This window comes from Passer domesticus, chromosome 1 (genome assembly GCF_036417665.1).
Source record: "Passer domesticus isolate bPasDom1 chromosome 1, bPasDom1.hap1, whole genome shotgun sequence".
Taxonomy (NCBI): domain Eukaryota; kingdom Metazoa; phylum Chordata; class Aves; order Passeriformes; family Passeridae; genus Passer; species Passer domesticus.
The window spans coordinates 91,297,742-91,316,548 of NC_087474.1; the positions used below are offsets into that span (position 1 = coordinate 91,297,742).

Consider the following 18,807-nt stretch of genomic DNA (forward strand, 5'->3'; position numbering starts at 1 on the left):
CGAATCAGTACAGGCCCATAGGGAGTACCTAGGGAAAATAGTATTCAGTAAGCCATTAGCTGTGCATGGGAACCTATAGAAATGTGTTAACTGAATATCTGTTTTCCTTCATAGGATGAGTTAATTAGTTAATTGGTCATACTTGGAAGTGATGTGGTATGGGGCTATACTATTCCATTCAGGACAGCATGCTGAGCTTATGTAGTTTGATTTTATTAGAGGTAGATTACTGTCATGTTCTGTATTTGACAACGTAACACGAAAAAGTTCAGTTTGGTTTTCCTTGTTTGCCAAGAGGTTGTTTTCTTTGTCTCACTTAGATATTTCACTTGCCGGAGCCTCGAGTGTGTGTGGAGCCCGCCTTGTTCTCACACAGATTGTTGCCCTTCTGATGAAGAGGTTTCACCACACAAGGCGAGACTGGAGAGGAAGCCTGTCAAATGTGCTGCTGCCCGTCCTCTTTGTTGCGCTGGCAATGGCCTTATTTAGTGTGAAGCCGCTGGCTATCGATTATCCTTCTCTCAAGCTAACACCAAGACTTTACGACAGCGCAGAATCCTTCTTTAGGTAAAGGGCTCATCCATCATCATCAATTTCCAGGGCTCTGGGACCTTTACCCTTGAGCTCTCCTATTGTAAAGACCTTCTTGCATTCTAGAAAGAAGGATAGGTTACTTTTTGCAATAGTTATGTGGAGTTTTTTATAGATGTTCAGTACACTTTTATAGATATTTATAAGGTAAAGATAAAATTGGAAAAGCTTTGTGTGTGAAGGATTTTTTGGAGGAAAGGGCAAAGGCTTTGGAGAAGACTGAACTCAAATCAATACCAGCCCTGACCATTTATATGTAAATGAACAAGTGTATTTGAACAAGCATATTTGAACAAGCCTTTGCATGCTTCATTTAAAAAAATTGTGTAGGCCTGAAGTTATTTTCTCAAAACAATTATTGGGTTTGAAAATGCCACACAGTATTTACAAAACCTGCTGCTCTTCTTACTCAACCTAATTTTTGTATGTTCAACTTCAAAACCAACTAGATTATTTATTTATTTATTTTTAATGTGCAGTGTCTATAGAATTAATCTAAATATAGAGTGCTAATCACACATATAAGTCTCTTTATTGTGCAAATATACAGTTGAACATAGCAAGATGTTGTTTGAATTTATAAATATAATAAAAATTTATTTTATAAGCATAAAAACACTTTAGTAATGCCAACAGCTAGAAATGCATGACTATAAGGAGAAGGATGCCCATGGATAGATGTTGAGATTTGTTTAGCCATAATTGTAATGAATTTTCTTTACATGTCATAGAGTTCTTTGAAATGAGATTATTTTGGTATGTTTCCTATGCATGGATTCTATAGTGCTTTAATTTCTTGGAAAATATATAGGACCTTGAGACTGAAGGTTAATAGAGCTAGACATATCAACATGTCTTTATTTATTTTATTTTTTAATTTTTCTTTCCCCTTAACTCCTTATACTCCTATGGTCCTCTTTGAGCAGCACTGAAGATGATAACCTAGGAAAACTTTCTCAGGTTCTACTGGGATATTTCTCTGATTGGGACCACAGATGCACACATTCACAACATGGGTAATTGTAACTAATATAACAATTTCTTTAATTTAAATATCAAACATTTCATTTTTTTTTTCTTTCTGTGTAATGGATTATCTTAGCCTTTTTTTGGCAGCATGCAGTTAGTGACAAATTGTTTCTGATAAAGGAACTGGCATCCAGGTGAAGAACAAAGTAGGCTTTACTATTAAAGGTCTGATCCATACATCTTAAAAGTCAGTGGCAGTTTTCCGATTAATTTCAAGATGATTTTGATCAAGCCTGGTGTCCATATGAAGGATGAATAGACAATGAAGAAAATATTTGTTAAGAAGCATTCTAGATTTCCAAATTCAGGAATGAAGTGGTGACAATGCTTTAATAATTGCTGCGAATATGATACATGAAGCTCATTTGATGCCTATATAAATATTTTTAATAAATCAACTTTGATAAAAATGAGTAAAATTTGTATCACTCTAGACACAGCTGCTGCTGTGATCAAATGCTAAGAAGTTGTTAGCATGCCAGATCTGCTCATTACTCTCTGGATTTCTTCTGTTAAGTGACATATTCCTTTCATTTTCTAGTTATAATTTTTATTACATTTATTCCTATTAGAAAAAATAATTCATGCTGGCAGATGGCATCTGAGTCACCTCAGGATTCATGCAGATGTGTATCTGAACAGGAGGTAGGTAATTTTTTATTTATTTACACATGTAAAAAATGCATGTGTGTAAATTACTTCTAATTCCTTGGCTGCTGTTTTTGAAGGGCTGGTGAAAGTGATGCGGAAATAAATTATCACAGGTCCGACTTTGTTATGATTGGAGGTTTTCTTCTGTTTCACTTAATGAAATTGTACACAATTTTCTTGTTTATATATATACAAACACATATGTGCACTAGAAATGGCTGTAGATTGATCTGAAATAACAGGATCAGAGGCAGCCGAACTATTTTCAGCAGATGTAACTTACTTTAAATGTGTTATAGGACTATTGAGTTAGAAAAACCTTCATGTAAAACAAGGTTAAACATAACACTTCCTTAACATCTGGAAGACTTTCAAAGGGAAGGGTGGGTGAACCTAGCTGGTAGAACCCACCAGAGAATTTACACATGAATGAGATTTAATTGTGAGAGTTTGCTTGTGGTTTGGATTCTGGATTCAAAATACAACAGGCTTCAAGAAATGAAGGATTTTGAAAAACATAATGAATTTCTGACCTTCCTAACGAATTATTTTTCCTGCTGACTTGCTCTGAGTTGAATAATAAACAAAAATATGAAACTCTGTCTGAGGTGACAAATGTATTTCCCCAAAAAGGAGTATCCTACAAAAAAAAAAAGTTTATTTTGTTTATAATGATATAATTATTTAGAATAAGAGTAGCGTATGAAATATAGCGATACAGTTTTGGAAAAAATGGAAGGAGGAAACTTAGTTTTTACTTTTCTGTATGAGGAATAAGTTTGCCTCTAATACTCAAGAGACTTCAAAAACAAGAAGGTTGAATAAAAACAAATGGGAACTTTCACAGGGAGAGGTCTATTAACCATGAAAACTGAAAGAAGTCACTTGACAGTGGAGGCACAATTTCTGTGAGCTATGTAAGAGCAATCTTTGAAAGTGAATTTTTATTTTCTGTAGGTTTGTTGATTGGCATAAATTTCTTTGTAAAGCTGCAGAGTTAATTGAGTCTAATATCTTTCACCTTTTCTTTGGTTGTGAGAATGTCCCACTGAATCATTGAAAGACATCTTCCTTTATTCTCCTCTTCAGCTCATCAATAAAATTTTTAGAGGCTTATAACATTAATTAGAATTTTGCTTTCATCTCATATTTATCTGGTGCCTATTTTGTGTTTCTTCTCAGGAAAAACAAATAAAAAGCAGTCTTGCCTTTTTCATTGCTGTAAACATTCCTAAGCTTATATAAAAGTTTTGATGTTTTCAAAACCAACTGACTGACAGGGCTGCAAGGGAAATCAAAGGCATTTCTAATGTGTAGGTGGCACAATCATTTGAGTTGCCTTACAAACATAAAAATATTCATAATTTATTGAAAATCTGTTAAAGCTGGGAAAAGCAAACTGAGTTAAAAAGAAATGCTATAAAATCTACATCAAAATCCAAAAATAAGGCTAAATGTAGTGCCACTGCTATTTAAAAGTCCTTTACTTACTTTATGTATACTTTTTTTTCAGATTTGCCCAGCTTTCAATACCTCTGCTCCCTATGTGAAGAATAAGAAAGGACATATTTTGTATAATCTTTCAGGGTTCCCTGTGGAAGAGTATTTAGTGAGGTCTTCCAACAAAACAAGGTAACCTTAAAACATCTAGCCTTTGTTTATCCTTTGTGTATAAACCCCACAGTCCTTCCTGATGCAAAGCATAGACATTTGTCACTGAGAATATAAAGGGTCGTTGTCTTTATCTGGTGATTGTTATCGAGGTGTAGCATTAGGCTGCGATTTAAAGTAACACGAAAGATCCTCAATGGTCACATCTCAGAACTTCCTCCAGCAGCTGCATGGTGATCACCTCTAGACATACTCTGGAGTAGTGAGCTATTTCAGCATCTCAGAGATGCATATCTAAAACAGGTGAACAAAATAATTTCCATTCCTCAGAGACTCAATCTAATAGAGGTGGATATGCTCCAATTAATATTTTCTTTGAAGTAGAAAGGGCTGGTGTGCCCCTGGCAATACTTCATATTCTGTGATGTCAGCAACAGAGGTTATCTACTGTATTTTGAAGTTTATTTATTTTATTTATGTGCCTTTACAACTCAACCACTGCTGATAATGTAAGTGGCAATATTAGACCATGTATGATTTTATTGAGAAGAAAGTGTTAGCCACTTATATATTAAAAGAAAGGGCATCTGATTTGATAGAGGTAAGCATCTTTGAATGAAAGATTTGAGCTAATATATGAATGGTTTAGGAAGAAATAAAGCTATTCAAGATGCTTCTGAAGTCAGTAATACCTCACTTGCTCACACCCCTTCCTGCTGATCAAAGATTTCAGCTTTCAGAAAGCAAAAATTCTTATCTTTTGCTGGAAAAAAGTCCAATAATAATCACCCAATTAAAAACTGCATTGTCCCTCTTCTTTTTAACAAGGAAGGAGTTTGTGGGGGGTGAAGTTTTACTTTCAGTTGAAAAATAAAGCTTTAGTGTACCTATCTCAACTTTACCTTTGCAAGAAAACTGCAGAGCTTAAGGCAGATAATTTTTGTTACTTTAATTTCTACTACCAGATACGGTGGTTGGTCTTTTGGAGGGATGAAAACATTTGAACTGCAAGATAAAAAATTGAATAACACCAAATCTCAGCCTCTGGCTAAGGTAAGAGTTGCACGTGTGTGTGCACATCTGTATGTTTGTATTGATTACTTTTTCAGGCTTCGGACATCACAGGACTTAGCAAATAATAAATCATTACATGAAATTCTTGCACTTGAATAATTGGGAAAAAATCCTCTGTCTCTTGTTGTCTAGCTCTTTTCATAATTCTTGAAGCAATCTCCTGTGTTTGAGAAACTGTTTTAAATTAGTCAAATGATATACCTTTTTTTTTTTTTTTTAGTCCCTGTGAACTCATTTTTGAATCTAAGTTTAAAACTTGCTTTTAGGTAGTCAGCCAAATAATATTTTTTGTTTGTATTCTGCAAAAAGCTGATGTCAGAATTGACCAAAGTGCATTGAACATCACAGTAATGGGTTGCTGTTGATGCTTTTTCGTGCCTACAAGGGTTACGTTACCTTGCTTCATTTCTCTCACCACCCTCCCCCTAAGAGTAAAGACATCTTCCATGAGCAGCTCCTTCTGCATAACAAACATACTATTCTTTTTTCAAATGAACCTTTCTAAAATGTTCCAAGGGAAATAAAACCCTCTGCATTGGTAAGTGCTTGTTAGCCACCAGGTCTCATCCCAAGTTTTCACAATATGGAGATACTGTACCTCTCATGGCTACTGCATACCAAAAGGACTTAAGGAAAAGCCCTTTATTTCAGTTGTGCTTAGAATAATCCTTCTTTGATTTTTGGGATCCATTTAAATGTAGATGCATTACCAGTAGAGGAATAACAGTCTTGGAGAAGTATTGATGCATAGCAGTGAGAGGTCTCTGTTTTTGTATTTGGGGCAAACAAGTTTTGTTTTAAGAGGAAGCTGTGAATTTTCCAGATTCTAGATTAGGATATGAAAGAAAGGTGCTTCTGCCTTTACATTTTTTAAATGTAAATATAGATTTTATTTGCTCTTATAAAAAAAACCAAACAAGGAACAGCATAAATAAGCTCCATCCCAAAATCCATTTGAGACAAAGTGTTAGGCAAAAAAAAGATTTTCTCCAGTTCAATGTAATTTCATGCTTAGTTTTGCAAAATCAATTCCTGTTTCTAATGCCTTTCGCATACAATTTGTTAGAAATCTCCCTATTTTATATACAAATCTGAGCATATACACATCTTCATTTTGGTCATTTGCAATCTCTCTTCTACTTCCATATATTTTATAGGTTTGAACTCCAGTTCCGTCATTCCTTCATGAGAAACCTGAAAGTTTTCAGCAATATTTTTTTCTGACTTCCAATTTTTCCTGTGTATCTTTAATCATTTTAGGTTCTTGTTTTGACACGCTTGCGCTGTGGTCCTTTTTTTAGTGTGTTTGGTATAGAGCACCACCTGCCATCAGGACAGGGATAAATTATAGTCATACTCTTAGTAAGTAAGTTTCATATTTCAGACCCAAAGCAAATAGTGAAGTAAATTTATAAAGGGCACTGTGTTATCTAAAGCATCTCCTGGAAATGTCTTTCAAGGGATGCAATGTCAAGTTATTGCATTAACCTTTCAGTAACTAATGACCAGATTTTTACTTTGACCTTTCAGGTCTGTTCATGAGACAGTGAATGTACCATTTACATAGTCTGGTATGAAATAAAATGAGAAATTTGCATTTAAAGAGAATTACTGTATGGTTCACTTCATTTTAGAAAATTTCTGAATCTTTATGCATTCTTTTTCAGTACTTGAAAAGCCAGATTTTTTTCTCGTTCAAATTAAAAATCTTTATTTAGTAACTATTTTACTGCACTTAATCATACTGTGCTGTATATACCACACACCTGGTATATGCATACACATGAAGAATGTGTATATGTGCATACAAGAGAAAATATATCTATGACATGAAAAATATGGCTAACTAAAAACATTGATTATTGGCATTCATTGATGATTGTTGCTATGTAGCAAAAGCACAACTTCCCGATTTTTTGTATTTTCTTGACTGTATATTCTTTGGCTTCCTGTGGTAATATGCCCAAAAAATTGTTCAATAATAGCATCAGAGCTGCTGGTTTTTATAGCATAAGGAAATATAGGAAGAACATGTGATAATTTTAAATACTGCTGAAAGGCAAATTGTTCTGTTCACATGTCATTTGGGAGAGTATATTTTTCCGATCCCAAAGGTTGGGACTTGAGGCTTTACAGTACAGTAATTGTATAAGTGTCCATAGGAAAAAATTACATCTTTCTAGTTTAATATCAATCATGAATCTGGTCCAGCAATGCTGAGGGACTTCTCTGCTCCTTCTCATCCTTTTTTCTTGATAGGCCATATGTTAGAGGAAATGTCAATCTAGCTTTGTTCTGGAATATTAATGGCAAGTAAAAGATTATGTAATAATGTAAAATATGTCTTCACAGAACTTCAATCTGCTGTGGTGAGGGTTTGTGTTTTTCCTTGGGAAAGAATTTTCCTAAATATGGATAGAATATAAAGTAAAAATTAATCATATTGCTGTATATAATTTTCTGTTCCTCATCTCTTTTCTGCCATCTGTAAAGAATTACCTGTGTGGCACAAAAGAAATATGAAAGATGTTTCAGCTAGAGCTAGTACATTTCCTTTTTTTTATATTTTACTTTTGCTAATAATTTTGAATAAGAAACAAGTCTTTAGAAAAAAGGCCTTAAATGTACCTTCTGGTGAAGTGAGGAACCTTAAATGTCTATTTTTCCTGTTTATAATATATTAAATATCCATTTGGTTATTTCCTCATGGTTTTATTCAGTTAAATAATGCAGCTTGGAGGATAATTCCAATTAACTTGTTGGATATTAAAATATATTGTTACACACAATGCTCTGTTGTATTAATTTAAATACTGGTTACATTACTTTATTTTAAAAGTGCTCTCTGAACATTTGTGACCTTTCCCCTGACTAAATTAAATGAGGATGTGTTGTCAGAATTTTGCTTTGTTGTTTTTTTTAATTGCATTTTTTCCCCCAATACAACAGACATAATGGCAATGGAGTTTCATTATGTATGCACGTAAAACTTTCTATTTTGTGAAAAACTTTCGACAACCAATAGAATTAGAATTAGGTGTATGGGGCTGTGAAAAAGACAGTTTACCCTTGATCACTTGTTTCTGTCTTTTTGCCCTGATTGCTACAGGAGAAATCATGAGGTCCTGCAGTGCAAAGATTTTCAGTTTTCCTCGTGAATCTTAGATTTTCCTTCACTACCTTTTGTTAAAAACTCTTGTTGATTAATGAATGGGACATCTAGTTTGTGGAATAATTTCTGGGAACTAAACCGGAGAAGAACAAAGGAATTTTATGACTTTGCAAAGAGGGGAAGATGTTAGGGTTTGTTCTTTTTCCTTTTCTTTAAATGTGGGGATGTACGGGTTTGAGACGTTCGAGTACCATGTGCCACTACATTACATGGCACATGGAAGATATCCAGAGGATCAGGCAGAGCCTGCATGGATTTATGAAAGGCAGATCCTGCGTGACCAACCTGACCTTCTATGACAAAGTGACCTGCTTACCAGCTGAGGGAAAGGCTGTAGATGCTGTCTGTCCAGACTTCAGTACAGCATTTTACACTGTCTCCTACACCATGCTCCGTGTAAAACCGGCACCTTGTGGCTTTGATGGCTGACTCTTTGATGGCTAAAAACTTGTATGGCTGGACAAGAGAGTTGTGGTGCTACATCTTCTTGGTGGCTGATCACTAGCTGTGCTCCCCAGAGCTCTGTTTTGGGGCTGGTCCTAATTAACATCCTTGTTGATCTGGATGTGGACACCCTCAGTAAATATGCAGGTGATACTAAGATGTGTAGGGGTATTGATCTGCTTGTGAAGGTATGAATGCTTTTCAGAGAGACTTGGACAGACTCCGTCATTGGGCTGAGGACAACTGCACGAGGTTCTAGAAGATGAAATGCTATGTCCAGAACTTGTGTCCTAGCAGCCCCATGCAGCTCTACAGGCTGGTGGTGGAGTGGCTTGAGAGTTATCAGCAGAAAAGGGACCTGAGGGTCCTGGTTAACCCCCAGATGAACATGAGCCAGTATGTGCCCAGGTAGTGACATCTTGTCCTGTATCAAGAATAGCATAGCCAGCAGGACCAGGACAGTGTTTTTCCCCTTGTATTCAGCATTGGTGAGGCTGTACCTCAAGTACTGTATCCAGTTCTGGGCACCTCACTTGAAAATACCACTGAGGTGCTGAAGCGTATCCAAAGACGGGCAGCAAGGCTTGTGAAGGGTCTAGAGAAAATGTCTTAAGAGAAATGGCTGAGGGAGATGGGTTTGTTTAGTCTTGAGAACAAGAATCTCAGGGGGGACCCCATTCCTCTCTACAACTCCCTGAAAGAAGGCCGTAGGGAATGGTGACTGGTCTCTTCTGCTGTGCCTGCAGAGAGAATGAGAGAAAATTGTCTTGAGCTGAAACAGGCAAGACTCAGATTAGATATTGGAAAAAAAAAATCATGGTCACAGGGGTCAGGAATTGGAATAGTTTTCCCAGGGAGTTGGTGGAGTCATCCCTGGAGGTGTTTAAGAAGTCTTTGGATCTGATGTTGGGTGATGTGGTTTAGTGGTCTAGGAGTTATAATGGTAGTGCTGGGCTAGTGGCTGGACTTGGTGATGTTAAAGGTCTCTTCCAACCTTGATGATTTGATGATGCTGTTGAGATTTCAAGCAGTTGTGAATATCACATAAAGAGTAGAAAATGTGAAAGATAATGCAGGTAAGCATAATGGCAGATCAAAGCTGCTATTTTTTTACAAAATGGCTAACAGAGCTTGTGGCAAAGAAGATTGAAGGGTGAGAGGAAGAGAAGAAATGACAGTGGACCTCAGAGTGGTTCTTGGTGGGAGGAAATAAAACAGACTCAGAGTATTGTAAATGTCACCTCACAAAAAAGTGAAGATTCAAACAAGTACGTACTCAGGATAATTAATCAGAAGAAAATTATTAAGACAGAGAAACAGAACTGAAGGTAAGGCAGGCTACACTGGGAAATATAGAGGAGAATGTGTCAGAAAAAACAGCCAGAGTCTGGAACTATGGTCCAAGTAAGGATTGTAGTTGGATAGTATGAGAAGAAAGAAAAAAAAAAAAGGCAGAATCATCTGCAAGTAAATGAGAGCAGCATCAAGATATGATAAGAGAATCTTTAGGGAAGTTTCTAATATGTAAGTGTATAGATGGCAATTCTAGAAACTATGAAATTAAGAAAACTGAAGTCTTAAAAGAGGAGTGTCAGGGCAATAAAGATGTATATTAAATCCTGTTCACTTTGCATTATGATTCAGAGTCCAGAGAGACAATGAGAATTGCCCTACCTGGGATGTACAAAATACAGAGTACAAACAGCTGATATCAAAGACAGAAAGGTTAGGAGTTTTTCAACTGTTTAAAAAAAAGGGGAGAAGAAAGGGTGCTATGATTTGAGAAATGGATAGTAATCAGGTGGTTTAAATGTCACTGACACTGAAAATCAACATCCATAAAAATTTGACTTCCTTTTCATTATGGATAATATAGGTTCAAAGGCACTATGATTAACAGTAATGGGTGATAAGAATTAATTTCTAGCTGCAGAGGAAACTCAAAGCTCAGTATATTTGGTTTTGGGGCATATCAAGCTCTCAGCAATGGTCTTAGCAAGTGGAAGTGTGGATTAAGAGTACTTTATCAAGTCAAGGTGAATCTTCATGATCTGATGATAAAGTATAGGTTACAACAGTATTGTTTCCCTGTGTTCCTCAGAGAGACTGGCTTGCCTTGTCTGCCTTAAAGTTTGTCTGCATCAACTTCCTCCGTGTTTAACAAGCCACTGATGCTGGATTCTCAATCATAATGCAAAGTGAACAACTTTGTCTATGGAACAGCTTCATACCTTGTAAACAGTGCCTCCTTGATTCCTTCTTTCCCCCTCTTTCTAGAATATTCTGTTCCTAGATAGTTTATGCTTTGTGTCATTTGTAGGTATTATTCAGAGGAGTCTCTTTGGAATTTCAGTGATTCTTCCAATTTAAGCAATAGTTTTACTCACCTTTTTGTATTTTTGATCAAACTGGCAGGTGTTATTTCCACATTATTATCCCTCTATTTGTTCAAACACATGTGTTTAAAGGAAGGGGTTCCATTAAATCAGAGAATCTCAATTTAGTAATAAACGTATGTGTACAGCTCTAACAATAAAACTGCTGCATGTTGTTGACTTATGCAAATCAACCAGTTCTGTTCTGCCTTGGTTGACTTTCTTCTATAAATAAAGGTCATAACAGAAGAATTAGATAGTCTTCATACAATTCTTAAAGGAATGTGAACTTTCAGATCAGCATGCAGATTGAACCAATTTTTGATTGACATTTTCCATTCCTTCTTCCAGGTGTGGTATAACCAAAAAGGTTTCCATTCGCTGCCATCCTACTTAAATGAACTCAATAACTTCCTTCTGTGGCTGAATTTACCTTCTAATGTGGATTGGAGACAGTATGGTAATATTCTTTGTATTTATTCATATGTTTTGGAAAATAGTTTTTAAATAAACTATAATAAGTATGAAATTTTTTTTGGTTTACGGTAGGATTTCAGAGTTCCATTTCTCTGGAGGACTGTAAAGTGAAAATTTTAATTACATAGAAAGTTTTTGTGGAGAATATAGTACACAGTAAGGGAAAATTTGAATTTAAAGCTCAACATGTCATATGAGTTCCTAACAAAGACATTCCTGTGGAATAAGTAAGTGTAAATTGGTTTGGGATGTTAGTCTCTCTGAAACTGCTGCTAGGGCTTACTTAAATGGCATGACTAAGGCACAACAGATTATGGATTTATAACTTCTTTGGCACTTTGCTATATCTCCTTATATAAATATCCAGGGTAAATCCAGAACGGCTTGTAAATCCACAGAGCAGAGTGATGTTTCATAGCATCCTGTTACTCAAGGAACAGGAAAGACTGCTATATATTATTATTGTACAAAACAAAAGAGCAATTAATATCTGACATGTGAGTTCTCTGATTCAGATATCCTGAGCTTTATAAAATTTTATTAAAGTAAGAATTTTATGAATATATATCTAAAAGGAAGAGATATCTAAAAAATATCTAGATGAATAGATATCTAAAGAAATGACTGCTGCCAAAGACTCAGCTGTTAACAAAGATGAACTTTAAGGGTGTGGAAATCTAGTTTGAAATCTTAACTTCACAAGTTCATGTTAACTTCTATTCATTCCAGTTCCTTTAATTTTTAAAAATTCTGTTAAACAGGAATTTGGTTTAGGGAAATTTAAAAAGAGCTTTTGACCAATTTTTAAGAGTTCTTGTAAAGTCAGGATGATTTTCTGTAATGGTAAAATGATTTTAAGTGTTTTTATAATGAAGAAAGAAGACTAAATCAGTGAAAATGGGGAAGGAATCCTGAGAATCTAGAGATTCATTAAGAAAACTTTCTGGCATGTCCAAGAAAAAAGAGTAATGGCTTGTTTTCAGGATAGCTGGGGTTTCATTTCTCTAAATGAATTATGAGAAAGGATCAAAGGTAATATGTTTCCACAAAATCTTTGAATGAAATGAAATAAGATGTTTGAACAAGAATTTTCAATAGAAATCAATTTTAAATCAATTTCCCTTGCACTTCATGCATCTGACTGATGCTAGCTTTTTTTTCTATACCATTAGATATCTCATTCTAGAACATAAATGTTTGTGTACCCTTACTTTTATATCTATCATGGAGAATCAGGGTTTACTGTCACTCAGAGAAAATGACAGCTATCCCAAAGATTTTGGGAATTATTTATTTTTTGATATTGCATGACACAGAAATGCAACAAGCATAACAGTGCTTAAGAAATACTTCAAGTCTGGTACTGACATCTGTATGAGTATGGGTTCATTGTATAATCCTGTGGCAGAATATCTTAGCTGCTAAAGAACTAGAAAGTTATTTATTTATTTATTTATTTGTTTGTTTGTTTGTTTATCTATTGGAGAAGTGCAATGAAGATGGACCGATCATGTTCTTGATGCATAATGCAGAGGGAACTGTGATGGAAATCTTGGGAAGATAGGTCAAGTTACCTACCTAGATGCCTGTGTATATATATATTTGTTCATGTACTCATGGTTTGGTGTGTTTGTGTGTGTGCACACATATATATATGTGTGTATTGTTTGTGGAAACCAATATATATGTATATTTTATTTCTACAAAACAGTTTTCCAGTGCTGTATGGGCCACTTGAACTCAGTTCTCTTTGACTTTTAACTTTCTCTTATTTAAGGATACTGTTCTAACAGAAAAGAACTATTCATATGCTTTTGTTATTCAAATTGTTATATACAGTCCTGTAAGTCAGTAGTCAGAAGACCTCACACTATGTTCCAACACTGAAATCTATTATTTTTGATTTTTTTTCCCTTCTTCTAAACTCTGTTTATAGGCAAGGTCAGTTCTAGAATATTGTTGGAAATTGCTGTGAGGAAGTTTGTTAAGATGTTGCAGAGACATGGCTTTGTAGTTGTGCCTTGCATTAATGACATGTTATTTCACAGAACAACTTTTTTCTAACAGAACCAGCGCTTCTGTACTACTTTTAAGTGACATAAAAATAATTTGGTGCTTTAAAAGGGACTGTAAGAACAAACACTTTTCTTCCTTCACAAAAAAAAAAAAAAAAAAGCTTTACAGAAAGAAGCTTACTACAATAGAATAGAACATTGCCATGGGTGTAAACAATAGCAGCAACTATGATATTGAAACTACCTTGAGCGAGGCCAACAAGATCAACCGCTTGTTTAAGTGCTCATACAAAAGCTAAGAAATCCTTTCACTTTGCAGTGATATCCTATGTGTATTTCTTGAACATGAACCCAGTAGGAGTTCTCCCGAGATCTTTGGAGCAGGGAAGAGTCATTACAGACCACATGCTGAGTTCTACCTGCTTTGCCCAAGAGGACAGATCTGGTAATTTTCAGTGGAGATCAGTAGCACTAGTCCAAGTTTGTGAGAGGTTTTGATAAAAAGCATCTGAGAAGGAGGCTAATTGCTTTTGTCTAAAGTATTTTCTGCAGTCATGAGGATACAGAGAATATAGACTTATGATTTGGAATGAAAGTTTAAAGGAAAAAAAATTACCCAAGAGTATAGAGGACATATGCTGCCTTGCACTGGTTTATATCTCTAGGCATTAATATCTGTTAAAAAAGCTTTGAAAATAATTGATTATTACTTTTTGTTCTGTCAGTCCAAGTTACTGAGTCTTCAGCATGCAGCAGCAGGAAATCATATCTGTTCAGTTATTAAAAAAATCAGTCCTTTTTGCTATTGTATAATCTCATCTTCAAATACTTTCTCTGCAAGTAGAGAGATTTCTCCTCATCCTTGTCTCTTAAAAATTTGGGATTGTTGGTAAATTTCTCAGTGAGGATGAGACTTCTCAGAAGTCACAATGTTTGTTTCTTGCAATTTTCATGTAAATAGTGATGTGTCTGTTGAAGAAAATGCGTCTGCCGAGCTGGAGGTGCACGTAACTAGATGGAGCAACAGAAATTGGCCTGATCAGTTTATGTCAGTTTATTGTAGTAAATGGATCAGATGTCTCTTTTGAAACAGCAGTTCCATAATACTTCTTGTATAAAAAAATATGTCAATTCCTCTGTCATGTGGATATCCACCCCTACCTTTATCATCAGGTAAGTCTGTGATCCCATTGTGGAAAAAGTCATCTGTCTCAGCTGTGGAGGAAATCAAATGCAGTCTGTTTTCTAGAGGGTTATAAATTCAGTGGCAGGTGATGAAAATGAACATGTTAGTAAATGAATTTTTAAAAAGTTACTAAGGCACTTCAACAACAAAAGTAAGATATGCAGGATTTTTGTCCAAGCCCTTCACCTCTGACTGGTATTCAAGCGTATATGAATGATGTTTTCTAATATTTTTTCTGAAATGCTGCACTCTTGCAACTAAGTAATGTAATTGTGTGCAGATAAAAATGCAATCATGAAGTAAGAAGAATACAAAACTAAAAGGCAATATTTTTTGCTTAAGCTTAAGATAGAAATTTTGATCAAGTAAAAATGTTATTTTTCACACCTAATTGTATAATCTTGAGTCAGAATGTGGTTATTATGCTGGAGTATAGGAGAAGGAGTATAATCTCATTCTTAGGGTAAGGCTATATAAAGAAAAAAGGAGTGGTTGTCATCTATAATTTTGTCTGCAAAGTAGAGTGGTCAAAAAAAAGTTCTTACATCATTGTTCAAAGAACAAAAATGTCTCAATATAGAAGGGCCTTTTGCAATGCAGCTGCCCCATTTTAGGATCCATACTGAAGTCATTGATTTTTTAAAAAAGCTTTCATACTAGGATTCATTGTAGCTTTCATGTAGCATCCTCATTTATTTCAGATTCAGTTCTTCAAAAGACCAGAAGGATCAAGGGAGTAATTTTCAGCTGAATTTTGGTGGAAAGTGGATGTATAGTTTCCTGAATGCTTTGCAAATTATAACTTTAAACCTTATTACAAAGGAAACTGTGAAATGTCCTTTGGGTGGAACCTTTTTACCCATGTCTAGTTAGTGGGGAGAAACTAAAATAGAAACCATTAATGATGGTGCTGCCTGTGAAATTATCCATACAATATAATTTTCAGTTAATAGTAATGTCTCATTTTACGTAAACGGAAATATTGTCATATATATATATGTATATATGTGTGTATATATTTATATATATGTACTACCTCAATTTTTCTTATACATAATATTTTATTTGGTCTGAAATGAAATGTCTTGAATAAAGAAAGCTAGATTGGTCTTCTGTTCAAGTCTGCCACAATCATGGTATTTAGAATCAGTAGCACAGATCTAAACTGATCTCTGTATGCATGATTCAACTTGACATTACAGACAGTTTACAAAGAAGTGACAAGAGACACATCCAAAATATGGTGCGGAACCAGAAAATATACCTAGGGACAGCTTTGACTAATCTATGGTGATGACATACAAGCTTGAAGACCTTTAAGATTTTTTCATCTAGATTTCTCCAACTGATACTGAAAAAATGTTGTTGCGTTCATATCACTTTCCTAATTTTTGCTGAAAAAACACAGATTTTGAAGTGTGTTTATGCAGAAAGTTTTACCCAGGTGGGATGGACTGGACTACGCATGTCTTCTGTTTATCATGTTCAGGATGGAAACATCCAACTCTCTAAAGTTATGCCAAATTGTGTGTGCCTTTATTTTCTGACAGAGAGTCAGCTGGTGTAGATGTGAGGTAAAAGATCTAGAGCACTTTCTCTTGAAGGCACAGATTGAAGACTATTAGTAAGATGTTGGTATAGGTTGAAGGTGTCCTAAGCAGTGCAGCTCCTGAATGGCAACAGGGCAGGATGCAGAATGTTCACAGCAAGCCTGTTTAATGTGGATTAATTTTCCTTTCTCCTGTGAGCTTTCCTATCCCAAATGAAGAAGTATAGCATTTTATTGTACAAAATGTTGCAATCCTTCTAATATTTTATGAAGAATTAATTTTATTACGTTAGTAATGGCTTTTTAACAAATTAGAATCTAAAATTTGTTTAATCAAAACAATGCAAGGAAAGGAGGAGGATAGCTCCACCTGGAAGAGAGAATATAAAAGGGAAATCATAGAGAAGCTGAAGGGATACAATGAATAGTATACTGCTTCTTCTACTATTAAGCATTTAGCATGGGGTTCCTAGTGTAGTTTTCAAAGTAAATAGATTCTCCTGCCTAGGCCCCAGCTGTGCTACTGCTGAAATGTATAGTTAAACTGTAAAGCTCTGACTACTTCCCACCTCTTTTTTCCATAGTAATGTGACTTGCAGGACTGATAAAAATGCACTTGCTCTCAGTTGTATAAAAAAACCCCAATGTTTTAATCGAGCAATACAAGAGATGACAACTGAGCCCTTTAAATTAATGAAAGACAAAAATGAGGAAAAAAAAAAGACACACGAAAAATGGAGTGAACTAAAGGCAAAACAACAGAGAAAAGAAAGAAACAGAAGCTTCATAGCTGAAAAAAAGCTGAGAAAATATATTCCTACTCCTGAATCGCTTTTGCGTGGTTTTGGAAAAGTTGGAATGCTTGTCTGTTACAATTTTTCACCTCTGCCCATTAAAAAGCTTAAGAGAGCACTGTAAAAAGAATGTGATCAACTGCATTCTGAAGACATAGACAAAGGATGTTTTAGGATAATAAAGAAAGTTTTTGTTGTGATTAAGCCAGGAGAATGTAATGGTAATCTGCAGATATGGAAGAAATAGCTTTTATACTGAGAAATTTATGAAAAGGAGCAGACAGAGTTAGTGCTGAGTCATATCATGTTTGGTGTTATTGCCTGGCTTGCTTTTCCCTTATGATTACTGATATGGTAAAATTTGCCCTGAGGGCTGTTCACACAAGGCTTGCAAGTACAGTCCTTAAAAAAATCCTGGCATGAACACCAGAAGCATCTGTTTAATTGGAGCTTTATAATTTAGAACTTCTTAGTTTATCTGTCATTTATAGTTTTTAAGTCCCCAAACATGGCAGAGAGTTTTCAACTTAATGAGTCTCATTATAGCAGCTTTGCATAGTAAAAAGGCATATAAAGGCAAGAAAGTATCAATAAATACATTTTACATCATTTTAACAGCTGTAGTGGGACAGAGATATGTGTAAAAAAAGATGGTCTAGGTGGTTAGAAGAAATGTAGGAAGGGATAGATTATAGAAGTACATGGAAGAGTTTAAAAAAAAAAAATATATATATATACTAGCAAATACCATATATTAATTCTGCTGGTTTTTGTGGTATTTGAAGATAATTTATAACATTTATTGAGTTCAATGGAACTTTATTCCTCTGTGAATTACAGGCCAGTTTGTTGGCTCTATCCAAAAATCATCTAATTTTTGACAATGGGATGAAGAAAATATTATACTAAAAAGGTAGCAAATTCAGAGATTGTCATGCCCCAGACCATATTGAAGAGACTTAATATACTGAATGAAAGGCAAGTATTACATTTAATGAAATGGTAGAATTTTGAAATCTAAACACAACTGAACTTAGTTTAGCACAGTCATACTTTTCTTGTAATTCACAACTTTGTGAAATTTAATTTCAGTTGTGAGTGTAAACTAAAAGATATAATCCTTTGTTTCATCTCCATGATTTGAATAGAAATTGACTGTCAAAAATGTTTATTGCTCCTAAGATGTGTGATTAGTTTTTGTGACTATTCCATAGAAGGAAGTTAATTCAGTGTAACTTTGACTTGTGATTGGTATTGTATGATACAATACTGCAAGGAGCATTGTACTACTTAATGTCATGGGTTTTTATTTTCCCCTGCAATTATCTCTTTTTCACAGTTTCCCTTTATTCTGTAAGTTAATAGAAAAGAAAGTTAAAGCAGTGCATGGAACCCAAGTCAACTGCTGTAGATTTCTGTTTAATACCAATGCAGCAATCTGAAAGTTCCCCCTGAGATCTTGCTGCCAGGCAAGGAAGGGAATTGTCCTGCTCTGCTCTGCACTGGAGTGGCCTCACCTTGAGAACTGTATACAGTTTTGGGTGCCACAATACAAAAAAACTGCCAAAATATTAAGCCATTAGAGAGCACCCAAATGAGGGCCACAAGGATAGTGAAGGGCTTGGAGGAGAAGTGTCATGAGGTCACTTGGTTTGCTCAGCCTGGAGAAGAGGAAATTGAAGAGAGACCTCATTGCAGTTTCCAGCATACTGACAAGGGGAAGTGGAGAGGCAGGTACTGATCCTGTTACGTTTGTGACCAGTGACAGGACTTGAGAAACTGCCTGAAGTTCACCCAGGAGATATCCTAAAGGAAAAGAAGGTGGATGGGTGCTGGAAC

The 18,807-nt window shown here is 35.2% G+C and overlaps 1 protein-coding gene across 2 annotated transcripts in view; it reads left to right on the forward strand.

Moving 5' to 3' along the window:
• Nucleotides 1-18,807, forward strand: part of ABCA13 (ATP binding cassette subfamily A member 13) — a 165,693-nt gene that overhangs the window by 94,398 nt on the left and 52,488 nt on the right. Inside the window, exons 36-41 of one of the 2 annotated variants that reach the window (XM_064429242.1) lie at nucleotides 321-567; nucleotides 1,515-1,607; nucleotides 2,193-2,265; nucleotides 3,785-3,903; nucleotides 4,848-4,935; nucleotides 11,299-11,407. In XM_064429242.1, coding sequence (XP_064285312.1) covers nucleotides 321-567; nucleotides 1,515-1,607; nucleotides 2,193-2,265; nucleotides 3,785-3,903; nucleotides 4,848-4,935; nucleotides 11,299-11,407 — 729 coding nt within the window. The remainder of the gene's footprint in view (nucleotides 1-320; nucleotides 568-1,514; nucleotides 1,608-2,192; nucleotides 2,266-3,784; nucleotides 3,904-4,847; nucleotides 4,936-11,298; nucleotides 11,408-18,807) is intronic. The other variant, XM_064429231.1, reaches the window with a different exon arrangement.